This window comes from Grampus griseus (genome assembly GCF_964374135.1).
Source record: "Grampus griseus genome assembly, chromosome: 16".
Taxonomy (NCBI): domain Eukaryota; kingdom Metazoa; phylum Chordata; class Mammalia; order Artiodactyla; family Delphinidae; genus Grampus; species Grampus griseus.
In genome coordinates, this window is record NC_139010.1 from 50166842 (window position 1) to 50180679 (window position 13838).

The 13838-nt window shown below is 32.7% G+C and overlaps 1 protein-coding gene across 5 annotated transcripts in view; it reads left to right on the forward strand.

The window, feature by feature from the left end:
* The window catches only part of KIF20B (kinesin family member 20B), a 74738-nt gene that overhangs the window by 18775 nt on the left and 42125 nt on the right, over positions 1–13838 (forward strand). For all 5 annotated transcript variants that reach the window (XM_082673319.1, XM_082673318.1, XM_082673320.1 and 2 more), the window contains exons 10-18: positions 757–828; positions 914–1060; positions 1715–1877; positions 2431–2721; positions 6644–6783; positions 7066–7204; positions 8409–8517; positions 9338–9390; positions 12353–12506. In XM_082673319.1, coding sequence (XP_082529445.1) covers positions 757–828; positions 914–1060; positions 1715–1877; positions 2431–2721; positions 6644–6783; positions 7066–7204; positions 8409–8517; positions 9338–9390; positions 12353–12506 — 1268 coding nt within the window. The remainder of the gene's footprint in view (positions 1–756; positions 829–913; positions 1061–1714; positions 1878–2430; positions 2722–6643; positions 6784–7065; positions 7205–8408; positions 8518–9337; positions 9391–12352; positions 12507–13838) is intronic.

Genomic DNA, 13838 nt, shown 5'->3' on the forward strand with positions numbered 1-13838 from the left:
GTGGACTTTTCTCTGTGTTTTTCCTACTTACCCCATGAACACAGACACTGTATGCATACTGAGTTGGGCCAAAATCTCAAAGGGCTAAGGAAGGATTTTTTTTAATGTTTATGATATATGATACATGATATACATATGATGTATCATATATGATATGTGATATACATATCATATATCATATATGTATGATACATGTTTTTGCATAGCTAAAGAAAAAGGAAGGATGTTTTTGATGGAAGGGATTGGTGGATGAGAGACAAAAGAAAATAAGTTTAAGTTTATACGTAAAACAGGTTTTCTCTTAAGGGGGAAAGAACCCTGTCCCCCATGTGTGGAGTGAAGGTAATATATAATCCAGATAAGCCTGTATTTAGGCCAGATGTATACTTTGCTTTAGGTATATATTCAAAGTAGATTAGCTGTAAATAATACCATTTTAACTAGTAATATCTCTGCAAGCAAATTGAGACTTTATTATAAATGATTTCATTAATAGAAATAAGAAGAGGAATAGGTTTGAAGGATTTGGGGCTAAGTGCAAGAAAGATAAGATATTTGGTTTTAGGTAGTTGGGTGGTATGTAGATGATAGTGGAGCACTGAATTGAAATATCTGACAGCTAGTTGGAGAATGCAGTGCTGGAGCTATGGCTAGTATTAGGATATAAATAGATGTTGATTTAGATGCTTGTCTCCTATTTAGAATGCAGAAATTAAAAGTGAACGATAATATTTGATCTTTCTTTACTTCTTTTAGTCACAGCGTATTCACTATTAGAGTATTACAGATTGAAGAATCGGAAATGCCTCGTGTAATGCGAGTCAGTGAGTAAGTTGAGCATTCTTTAAATTGTAATTATTCTGAATTGTTTTGTTTTGAAGAATTTTTTAGTTTTTTTTTTTTTTTTTTTTAGATTGTCTTTATGTGATCTTGCTGGTTCAGAACGAAGCATGAAGACACAGAATGAAGGTGAAAGGTTAAGAGAGACTGGGAACATCAACACTTCTTTATTGACTCTGGGAAAGTGTATCAATGTTTTGAAGAACAGTGAAAAGTCAAAGTAAGAGTTGCTGAACATGTTATTAGCATATTAAGTATTACAATATTTAGACCCTTCAGCTTTGCTGGTTTTAGAAAGTTCTCTTGTTTTTCACTTCTTATGACTATATATGGATTGTAATTAAAATTACTTAGAAATCTTGGATAAAAAAAATGATAGAAATAAAAAAAAAATGTCAGTCAATGCCAGTGGCTCATCAAGTAAACACAATATTTTCCATAGCAAATATATATCAACAGACATCTTGGATAGTAAGCTTCTGATGATGCTGGTTTAGCATCTAAAACCACGTTATTCTTATTAATGCATTCTGTTTTTCTAGATGTGGTAGATTTCTGCATTAATTATGAATCAGCCTGTACCATTTCTAGTTAAGGTGTATATATTGCGTAATTGGCCTACACTAGAAAACACAACCCAATTCAATGTGACTTTCTTTACATTTTGCCTAGTATTAGAATTACTATTATAACTAGTAGTAGTATTTAAAGAAAACAACATGAATAAACAGAAAATGATTATTATGGGTGGAACTAATTACTAACCTAGAATTTAAGTCCATGATAGCTATATTATTTCTTTGTAAAATTTATCAGCATCCTGACTTCATGAGATATGTTTTAACTTACAGTTTTTTGAAAAATTTTTCCGTAGGTTTCAACAGCATGTGCCTTTCCGGGAAAGTAAACTGACCCACTATTTTCAAAGTTTTTTCAACGGTAAAGGGAAAATATGTATGATTGTCAACATCAGCCAATGTTTTCTTGCCTACGATGAGACACTCAATGTGTTGAAGTTCTCAGCCATTGCACAAAAAGTAAATATAATTAAATTTCTGCACAATTTATTAAGCTTCTTATCATTAGAGTATTAATTATTTTTTTCTCGGAGTAGTTAACACATTTTGCACTAGCTCTAAACCTAGAAAATAACTGAAAATTTAAAATGTAATACTTGATCAAGTAGTAGGACATAGGAAAAATATTGAAAGTAACCCCTGCTTAAGAGTAAAATGACCTCAGTAACAAACTTACCCATTACAAATTTCGAGTAATTCTTGCAGCAAATTGTCAGCTCTGCTGTCCATCTGGTTCATTTAGTGGCTAATCAGGAACCCCCCTGCTAGGAATAGTATTGATACTAAGAACTTAACCCAGGAAAGTAAATTTATCTAGAGTATACATGTGTAATTGGCTTTTTTCTTATCAAATATTTATTTAAGGATGCTAATTCCTTCTTGCATGTTTGTTTGCATTGTTTTTATTTTTTAATTCTCAAGTTGTCATTTGACTTAAATTTATAAAATTTTTGTTTTGTGTGGACAGTTCTTGCCTTTTCTGTTTTAAAAGTTACATTGAATATTTTAACAGGTTTGTGTTCCAGACACTTTAAATTCCTCTCAAGAGAAATCATTTGGACCTGCCAAATCTTCTCAAGATGTATCACTAGATATTAATAGTTCAGATAATAAAATACTAAATGAAAAGAGATCCACAATTTCATGGGAAAATAGTCTAGAAGACGTGGTGGAAGATGAAGATTTGGTTGAGGATCTAGAGAAAGCTGAAGAAAAGCAAAATGTGGAAAGTGAATTTACTGATGAAGATCTAGATAAAACATTAGAGGATGATAAGGCTTTCAGTAGCCATGAGGAGAAGAGAGTATGTATTAAGAACTCATACTTCTAAAGTTGGCTTATTTATTATTCTGAAGTTAGGGTTAATAATTCTTAAGGCTGTTTCTCTCATTTTTTTAACAATACACTAATTTTGTCTTTCATCTTCATGTTTTGAAAATTTTCACATCCACAGAAAGAATAATACAATGAATACACATTTGCACTTCACCTGAATCTGCCAGTTGTTAACATTTTATCGTATTTACTTTAATTCTTTCTGTGAGTGTGTGAATACACATCTTTTTGGTGTATCATTTGAAAACAAGATGCAGACATAATGACACCTTACAAATAACTACTTCAGCATGTTTCCCAAGAACGTGGACATTTTCCTCATGATCAAAAGACCATTTTCATACCTAAGCAATTTCACATTGATACAATAACGTAATGTTTTATCGTCCATATTGAGATTTATCCAGTGGTCAGTATTTCCTTTATAGCCACTTTGTTATTGATCTACAACCAAAGTTAATACATTGCTTTTGATTATCATGTTTCTTTAGTTAATCTCTAATCTAGTGTAGATGTTTTTGAAAAATTGTGGTGAGTTGTCTTGTAGAGTGTCTCCAGTCTGAATCTGTCTTATTACTTCCTGATTCAGGTTTAACACTTTAGATAAGCCTATTATATAGGTGAAGTTGTGAATTTCCCATTACATCACATCAGGAGGCAGCTGATGTCTGATTTCCCCATTTTTGGTGATGCTAAATTTTGCTCATTTGGCTAAGGTTTTGTGTTTAGATCTCTCTTCATTGTAAAAGCGTATCATCTGTGAAGATGCTTTGACACCATGTGAATATCTTGTTCCCCACTATCCTTTCACCCAGTGATTTTAGCATACTCCACCAAACTTTTACTTTGCAGTCTTAAGTACAATTGTGCAAAATGTCTGCCCAGTACTGATTATCCTATTTATTCAAAAACAAAAATTATTTGGTTGTCTTGTATTTATGGTAAACAAATAAGATTTAATGGTGGTTCTTTTTTTTTTTAATTAATTAATTTATTTTTGGCTGCGTTTTGTCTTGGTTGCTGCACGCGGGCTTTCTTTAGTTGCGGCGAGCGGGGGCTACTCTTAGTTGTGGTGTGTGGGCTTATTGCCGTAGCTTCTCTTGTTGTGGAGCATGGACTCTAGGCGCGCGGTCTCAGTAGTTATGGCTCACAGACTCTAGAGCACAGGCTCAGTAGTTGTGGCTTACGGGCTTAGTTGCTCCGTGGCACGTGGGCTCTTCCCGGATCCGGGCTTGAACCGGTGTCCTCTGCCTTGGCAGGCAGATTCTTAACCACTGCACCACCAGGGAAGCCCAGTGCTGCGCAGTTCTTTTATCCTCTGTCCAAATACAATTCACACATATATTTAAGTTGTTATTAATCCTGAAATGTAGATCATGTCCACAGTACCAGTTCCCCTCATTAACTGGTCATAACTATTACATATGTATACATGGAGTATTCTTACCAGCGTCACAGGAACACTAGTAATCCTGTGCTCATGGATGTGCTTCAGTGGTATTGCCACATCTGACATCATAGTACTCTTTTGGACTGTAGAAGTCTAAGTAGATGGATGATGTATTGAGTTAAGTACTCTCATTTTAATAGTTTATTTCAGTGTCCCTGAAAGCTATAGTTGTGCCTGTGTTGTTTGGAAATGAAAATGAAAGCTTCAGATGCCACTATTCTCAGTTAATCTGGTTACTATGTGATTGGACCTTGTTTACCTTGGATCTCTGTAATGTAGTACTTCCTTCAGTGACAAAATGAGCCGTTAATAGTCCTATTTTAGGTTTTATTGATCTTCTCAAAACTGAAGTTTATATAGAATATCCATTAAACTTAAAATGTTAGTAGAATTTCAGAATTTATTAGGGAAAAATAGTGTAGTTTATAAAGGATTATATAGTGTAAATGCATATCTTATAATGTTGACTAGGTACTTTATTTTTATTTATTTATTTATTTTATGACTAGGTACTTTAAAATTAAAATTTAATCGAGGTTTTTTCCTAATATTTTAAAAAATGATTATAGACTTTGCATGCTTTACATTATTAGCATTTTAATTAGAGGATTGTATTAAAGATCATTATGAAATATATTGATATTAGCATATTTACACTTACAATTCATTTAATTAGGCTAACCAACCAGAATTTTTTTCACCGAAAACTTTGTCAGATGCTAACAATGATAGAAAACTAATTGTTGTTGAGAATTATTGAAAGAAACCAATTTTCCAAGGTTTCCCACATTCATGCAGATTTCTCTAAGTCTCCCACATTTCTTCTTCAGTAGTTATCATTTATTATTTTAAACAGTGGGAAAGTCTGTGGTTATTCAAAATTATAAAAGTATTATATAATCTTGGTGGAATCTAGAAAAAGAAAAAGAGGAAAATAATTAAATATAAATCTCTCTCTAATCTACTGCTCACGTTAGTAGGTTTTTACTATACATTATAATATTGTAACCTAATTTTCTTCACTTAAAAATAAATTGTGAAAAGTATGAATTATAAATATGTCATCATAATTCATTACAGTAGTTTACTGTATGATGGTACCATAGTTGAACCCATCTCTTTGACTGTTGAGCTGGGTTTCACTTTTTCTTTATTTACATACAACCACTCACTGTTGCAAAAAACACAGTGACCATTCTTACAGCCAAAACGCTGGGTCCTATTATATAATTAATTCCTCAGTATAAGTTCTTAGAAGCAGAATTTCAAAGTCAGGATATCTATAGAAATATTTTCAAATACAAAATCGAAAAACTGAAAGATCTGTGACTTTGAGAGAGTTTATTAATTTATTATTGAGAAACTTTAATCAAAAACCTTGAAAAAGAATATTAGGCTTTTTTCTTGAATGCTATAATTTATTACATATCTATACTGGCTATGATGTCAAGTTGTAATTGCCTTATTGTTCATTGTCTGTATTACATGATTAATTATGTATGTGCTTTCAAAGACAGAGTTGTTGCTCACATTTGAATAGTTATAAAAGCCCAATAGGATAAGTTTAAAAATTTATTTTATTATTTATTTATTTATTTTTGGCTGTGTTGGGTCTTTGTTGCTGTGCGCGGGCTTTCTCTAGTTGTGGCGTGGGCTTCTCATTGCGGTGGCTTCACTTGTTGCGGAGCACGGGCTCTAGGCGCACGGCCTCAGTAGTTGTGGCTCGCGGGCTCTAGAGCGCAGGCTCAGTAGTTGTGGCTCACGTGCTCTAGAGTGCAGGCTCGGAAGTTGTGGCACATGGGCTTAGTTGTTCTGCGCCATGTGGGATCTTCCCGGACCAGGGCTCGAACCCGTGCCCCCAGCATTGGCAGGCGGATTCTTAACCACTGCACCACCAGGGAAGTCCCCAATAGGTTAAGTTATGTAACATTCTCTTTGTCATTTTGGAACGTGTTTGGGGGTTCTTAGTAACTACTCCATATAATACTTCAACTTTATATTTTGACAGACTAATTTTAAACTCAAACTTAAGCATGTACCACAGACTTGGTCTTTACTTTCTCCACCTAAGAAATGTGGATGCTGCTACCAAGCTTACAGAGGGTTGTGTGGATTAAATGAAATAAAATATGAACTCCCCAGAGTAGTTTCTGGTAGATAATAGATGCTCAAATTTTATTTTCTCTTCTTTCTTTGTGTAGCTAGACAGTGAGACATTTGAATTACTGTATATCTGTTTCTAAAACGTGGAGAGGCGTGCTTGATTTTTCAGATTAGTGAATCTCTGCAAATACACAATTTTCAGTGAAAATATCATCTCTAATAAAAGGGTGCATAATTACAATCTAAATGGAAAAAGTTTTATTTTTGAACACTTGGACAGTCTTTCTCTTGGAATATATTTGTTTTTTTAATTAGAATTTTAATATTTATATTTTAGAAACTTTTGGATTTAATAGAAGACTTGAAAAAAAAACTAATAAATGAAAGAAAAGAAAAGTTAACATTGGAATTTAAAATCCGTGAAGAAGTTACACAGGAGTTTACTCAGTATTTGGCTCAACGGGAAGCTGACTTTAAGTAAGTTTTTTCGTTCATGTCCTGGTAAAAATTGGGAGTTTTATTTACTTGTTTAAATTTTTTTTTTTGGCTTTTTATTTTATATTAGGTGACTTCTGAATTCTGACCTTCATGCAGGCTTGAAAATAGCTGTTACTAATCCCCATGGTGATTGTGAATTATACATGAATGATTATTTAAACTGACTTTTAATTTATAATGTACCTAATCTTAGAAATTTAAAATAAAAGCACGAAGTAGTGCTTTTTCTGTTTCTTAATGGGATTAATTTCTGTTATGAAGGGAAACTCTCCTTCAGGAACGAGAGATATTAGAAGAAAATGCTGAATGTCGTTTGGCTATCTTCAAGGATTTGATTGGTAAATGTGACACTCAAGAAGAACCAAACAATGAAGATCATGCCGTGAAAGCTGAAACTGAAGTATGTTAACTGAAATATTAAATCCATGAGGTTTAGGTACCAGGATTTAGTATACCACATCAATGATGAGAAATATTAATATACTTTAGAATTAAAACAAAAAACTTAATATGTAGCTTTATTATAATTAAGCATGCTTTGTTAAGAATGTAAGCACAAATAGTTTAAATATAGCTATTGAACTTATAAAAATATATATCTGTTACATTTATATCTCAGTCTGGTGTTGATTAAGTCATTGTGTTGATTGTAGGTAGATACCTTTTTGTCTGATTATGGGATACCCCTCTCAGATTTGTCTTAAACTTAAAGAATTTTAAATGGCTGAGAGACCTAAAGGGTCATTTAGTTCTGTTCTGATTAAAACAAAAATATTTATATATAGAAAGATCACTCTTGCTTGGCTGACTGACCATTCCCTACTGTTGAGGAAACATTCTTTCCTGCTGCTCCTACTGAAGCTGAAATTAATCTCATCTTTTTGGAAAGTTTGTTTTTGTTTTCCTTTGCTTTTTAATTACTCAGTTCAGGGGGTCTGGGATGGTGATGTCCAGGCTCTTGCTTTCAAACCATCATTATGTGTCCCTGACATAGTTTGGGATTTGGTGTGAATTATGAAACTGGAAATTTGTTTCCTGCGCTAGCCGAAAAAAGCCTTTGAAGGCTCATTATATAACTGAAAGTATACCTGAAACATTATTCCTCCATAAAAACAATGTCATAAACTATGATAAGTCATTACAGAACAATTACGATTACCTAGTTCAGGTATACTTTCAGTTATATAATGAGCCTTCAAAGGCTTTTTTCAGCTAGCGCAGGAAACAAATTTCCAGTTTCATAATTCACACCAAATCCCAAACTATGTCAGGGACACATAATGTTTCATGTTCCATAGAACAGAAAGTGAGTAATGGAGCACAACTTTTTCATAATTGGAGGTAGTTCTATATAATCTATTTTAAAATTTAAAGTTGTGAATTTTTTTGCTGTTTATTTTTAAAACTATCTCAATCAGATGATACCACACTGAAATAGTGAAAGCCACTGTTAACATTAGGTATGTGGATTTTGCTATTTTTAGGAAGGACAGAATTATGTAGGAATTGAAGATATTATTGGTTCTCTTCAAGATGATGTCACTGATATTAAGAAACAGGCTGAAATTGCTCACTTATGTATTGCATCTCTTGCTGACCCCCAGGAAGCTATTGCTTGTTTAGAATTAAAGTTTAATCAAGTTAAAGCTGAATTAGCTAAAACCAAAGAAGAATTAACCAAAACCCAGGAAGAGTTAAAAAAGAGAGAAAATGGTAAGTGGATGTATTTTACCCCTATGTAGATGTTATAAATTCATTAAAAAACAGTTGGTAAGTATGAGATTTATGCAGCTTATTTACCAAGTGACCAGAAAATGATGGCGGTAATGTATTTAATATTTTACCATTTGTATGAGTTTATAGTAACTTACTAGTACAAATATTTTTTTGCTTTTCTTTACTTTTAGACCAATGTTACTAGAAAACAGGCTTCTCAAAAAACACCAAAAACTAAGTACAGCTTTATCAGCAAATTAAGAAATCTCATAGGAAATTGTATAGCTGTAAATTTTGTCTATATATATATTATATATTTACTTAAATATAAATATATTTATATTTATATAAATATAAATATATATATGTATATATATGTGTGTGTGTGTATATATATATATATATATATATATATATATGGTTTGTCACATCTGAGTTTCAAGTGTTAGATGAAATACTCTGCCCTTTTCTGTGTGAAACAAGATGGGTGGAAAATAACAGGTAAGTGATGTCTCATTCTGAAGTGTATCAGAAAGGTACCAGCTAATTCTTTTCTGACATTATACCAGAAATTTTTTACTATTGAGCATACGTGTTTCATTTTTACCCTAAGTTTTGAAAGTGGCTTTTTCAGAAACATTACTCTCTGGTGGTAGAATTTGTAGCTAAGTGCTTGTGTGCTTCTAGTGCTGTGAAAATCCTTTTTCCTGAGTATAACAATAAAGCGTCTACTATAGCAGCTTATGTTTCATGATTATTCAGTGATATATTTTTTTAGGTGCTTAGATATTCATTTTTAATATTCTTATTTTTTCAGAATCAGAAATTAATTTAAATTCATTGGTTCAAGAGCTTGAGAAGTCTATTAAGGTAATACTTTTAAGTTTTATTTTGTCTTGATAAGGAAATTAATAATTAAGTAAAATAAGCAGCATGAATTATGACTAGGTATGTCTATTTTAAAAATAAAGTAATAAATGAATGTGATAAAAAAAATTGATGAGCATAAGTGCCTTCACCCTCATACCTCTTTCCAAAGATGGCCTCTGGAAAGTTTCTTTAGTCTTTCCAGAAAAGGTGTGTGTGTGTGTGTGTGTGTGTGTGTGTGTGTGTGTGTGTGTGTGTATGTGTATATATATATATATGAAGCAAACACACTTTTAAAAAAATTTGTACAAATGGGATTGTAGTTCTGTGTCTTGCTTTCTTCCCTTAGAAGACATCTTAGAGATAATTGTATGGCAGCACATACAGATCTATGTCATTCTTTTACTAGGTTTATTGTGTTGGTTAGATATATTTAAATGGTGTTTATTTTGTCTGAAGTTACTGAGTGTTCTAAAATTTAGGATATGGCCTGAGCAGTGTGCAGCATTGGAATCCTGAAAATCTCTAGCACTTTGTACCTTCAGATCAGATAATTACTCTAAACGGTTGTAGATGAATTTGACATTGATAGATACAAATATGAAATTGCAGGTATACATAGAGGTGAAGTGAATTTAAAATTCTAAACTTAATATTTTTCCTGACCTTCTCTTAACTTACATTTGTCCTTCTAAAGAACTGAATATTTTAAGATATGATCAGATATAAATAATTCAAGATCTTGGTATCTAATACCCAGTACTTAAAAAGGTAACCAAAATAATGTACTTAGTACAAGACATTACAGTTATTGTTTACACAATTCGTGATCTTTTCCTTTTCCTTTATTTTTTCTAGTTACAAAAATAGCTGCTAGTTGTAAAAATTCAGCTATACTAAACTATGTAAAGTAGAAAGTACAGTAGTACCCCATAATGTCTCTCCTACATCAAAACCAAAACAAAACCAACTTGGCTGGTAGCTCTTTGAGACTTTTATATGTATCCATTTTTATAGAACATTTACTATGAACTCTTAAGTTCTTTACATATATTTACTTGTTTAAATCTCAGAACAATCTTATGATGTAGATACTGTTATTTTTTATTTTTATGGAGGTGTCAAATAACTTGCCTAGGGTTAAGAGAACTTAACCTCATGGTGTTGATTAACTGTTGATCTAGGGTCACTGTTCCAAAGGTTGTTTTGAAAGCAGACTCTTAATGATTAAAAGTTTGTTTTGCATGGTTCTTTAGCATCCTTCCTACCAAGCATACCCTAGGCAGAAAACATTCCTTTGAATAACTGAGATTTGTGGAGGATGGATTTTCTTGGTGAAGATTGTATAATTTGAAGGAGGAAAAAAATGACTAGGTGATTATGATAAGTCTGAGAGTGGAAGAGGAGACAACTTGAAATTGTCATGGTCTGTTTGAAAACTCAAAGTTTGTCAGAGGTCTGATCCCTCTACCCCAGGATTTTGTCATTTATCAGCGACACCAAGGGACTAATTGTGAAAAAGCATGTAGGTTGTTCTTTATGATATCCTTTGTTTAGGGATATCTAAAAGGACTTTGCTTTTTTTTTTTTTTTTTTGTAATAATGCATTACTTTTTGACTTAAAGTCATTTTATCTATGTCTCTTAAGAACATTTGCTGATTTTACGATGTAAAATGATGTTTTGTTTTCTCATATAGTTTTTTTTCCCCCCAAAAATGGATTGCTACCAGTATGTAGGGATTTAATTAATCTCTGCTTTTAAAAAAATCTCTGCCTTTACCATACTTTTAATTACTTTATAAACATACACTTAACTGCTAAGGTTTCACCCTTCCTCTTTCTGGGTACCTTTTCTTCTGCTGTCCTTTTAGGGAGGCATAGTCTTTGCCTTAAAAAATAAAAATCTAAATGGCTTTTATCATCTAGATAAACTAGGAACTCATTTTTTTTGGTTTTTTTTGTTTGTTTGTTTCCACCTGCAGAAGGATTCACATTTATTGGTTCAAATACAGTACCTAACATTTGCTAAACATGCATTTCACACTACTTGGTCACATCTCCACAGGTAGTCAATGCACAGAAGAGGGTCCATCCTTTGCCAGATGGTAGGGTGGGAGGTAGCAGAGGGACTGGGTAGCAGAGCTTGCCAACTATCATTTGGTCATGAAAGGTTGATGGAGCCAGGTTGGTGGGCAGCCCTTGTCCAGCCCGCTGGGGACAAGGGCCCAGAGACATCCTGTTTGCTTGGCTCATATACAGGACTGTGGGTAGAGGTGGGCCTCAGGTAGGCAGCCCAGGGGTAGGCTCACGGATGCATGTTGCCACCGGAGCTCTGAAGGTGGTGTCATGGGAGGTGGTGCTAGGAGTTCACTTTTAAAGCAGTGTGTAGACTGTGTATCTTTGATATACATAAGCTAGAAGCTAAGGCTAGAACCTTTTCTGCGACTTGTGAACAAACTAACAAAGACATTGTTACTTTGAGAAGCTTTGGTTGTAAAACAATTGATGAGTTTCTCCAGTTACTCAAGATTCCTCAAGATTTTAAGTAAAAGTACCTATAAGAAACAATTTTGTCATAGTGTTTTCATATTTTTCTTTTCAAAGCACATTTTGTTTATGACTTAGGGTAAGTGTTTTAGGGTTCTGTGGTTATCTGCAAATAAGTCTCTAACCCACCTGATTCCCTTAGAAAATCTAAAGATGAATTTGTTTTTAGTATCGGGGTGAAACTGCACACTTAACAAGTTTTTTTTTGTCCTTAGTGAATGTACAAGTTAGTTAATATTGCTCACTTCCTAGAGCCATTGGTTATTTTAGGGTGAGATTTAAGAAATAACTTAGAAAATGTTTCAATAAACTTGAAAATAAAATTTTTATGATACAGTATTGAATCATAATTTATATAGTTCTTAAATGTATTATAGCTTTCTATATGTGAACTAATTTTAATTTATTTTACTTTAGGACAATGCTGATACATCTACTTTAATAATAAACAATAAATTGGTTTGTAATGAAATGATTGAAATGTCTAAGGACAGCAAAACTAAAACCTATTCAGGAAGAAAAAGATTAAATGAAATTGAACTTCAACAAGATGAACCACCAGCAAAGAAAGGTACTCTTCAGCTGCTAGCAGGAGGCTTTTAAGAAAACTAACTCCTAAACCAGGAAACAGAAGAGTTGTAAAGAGAAGGAAATTTACTTATCTAAGGAAAAAAAACTGAGAAAATATAAATGTCCCTAAGTTTTACACTAACATGTTATAAACTGTCTAGAGGATGGGTATATTTAAAGCTGCCTTTATTTTAATAAGTATGTTTTTAGATATTGTGCTTTTATCACTTTAACATGGCAATAATTCTTTTACTTCTGTGCCTATAGTAGTTAAAAGTCATCATTTTCATCTTCATGATTATAGTACATTTTCTGCCAAAATTTCTCCACATTGTTTTTTCATTTGAAGAAAAAGCCATTTGACAGTAAGACTTTGAGCTAAACATTACTAAAGACAAATGTGGTCAAGTTTTGTCTTCTATGAAATTACTAAAAAAAAAAGTGGGCACATGCTTCTCTATACTATACACCCCTGTTTATATGGAAGAACATGGCAGCTTTCACCTTGTCTCTAAGCTATTCATTCTGTCTTTTGGAAAACTTTTACAGTCTGATACAGGGAGGGAGACCTTTCTAAGAGAAGGTGCATTAGCTTTAGAAACCTAATTAGCAGAAAGAGAAAAACAAATCTCGTATATTAATGCATATATGCGGAATCTGAAAAAATTGCTAGAGACGATCTTATTTACAAAGCAGAAATAGAAACAGAGACGCAGAGAACAAACATATGGATACCAAGGGGGAAGGGGTGTGTGGGATGAATTGGGAGATTGGGATTGACATATATACACTACTGATACTATATATATGAAACACATAACTAATGAGAACCTACTGTATAGCACAGGGAACTCTACTCAGTGCTCTGTGGTGACCTAAATGAGAAGGAAATCCAAAAAAGAGGGGATATATGTATACATATAGCTGATTCACTTTGCTGTACAGTATAAACTAACACAATATTGTAAAGCAACTACACCCCAATAAAATTTTTTTAAAAGATGGATTTAGAATGTTATTAATATTTATGAGTAATAATATATTATGAATTATGAACCAAAGAAACCTAGTTAGCTGCTTCACCTTGAGAAAAATGGATAAATTAAGTCTTTCTTTGGTCATGAGTAAAATAAGTTAAATATACCTGCCTCCTGAGGTTGTTAAGAATAAAAACAATTGGGTAATACAACAATATAATAAACACCTCATAGAACCTCAGTAAAATTAATGTTTTCAAAAGTAGATAACTTAAAGGATAATATAGCACTAGATATATTAATCCAATAAAGTGTGAGCTAATAGATTGAGACTAATATGCATGGTCACCTTCTGT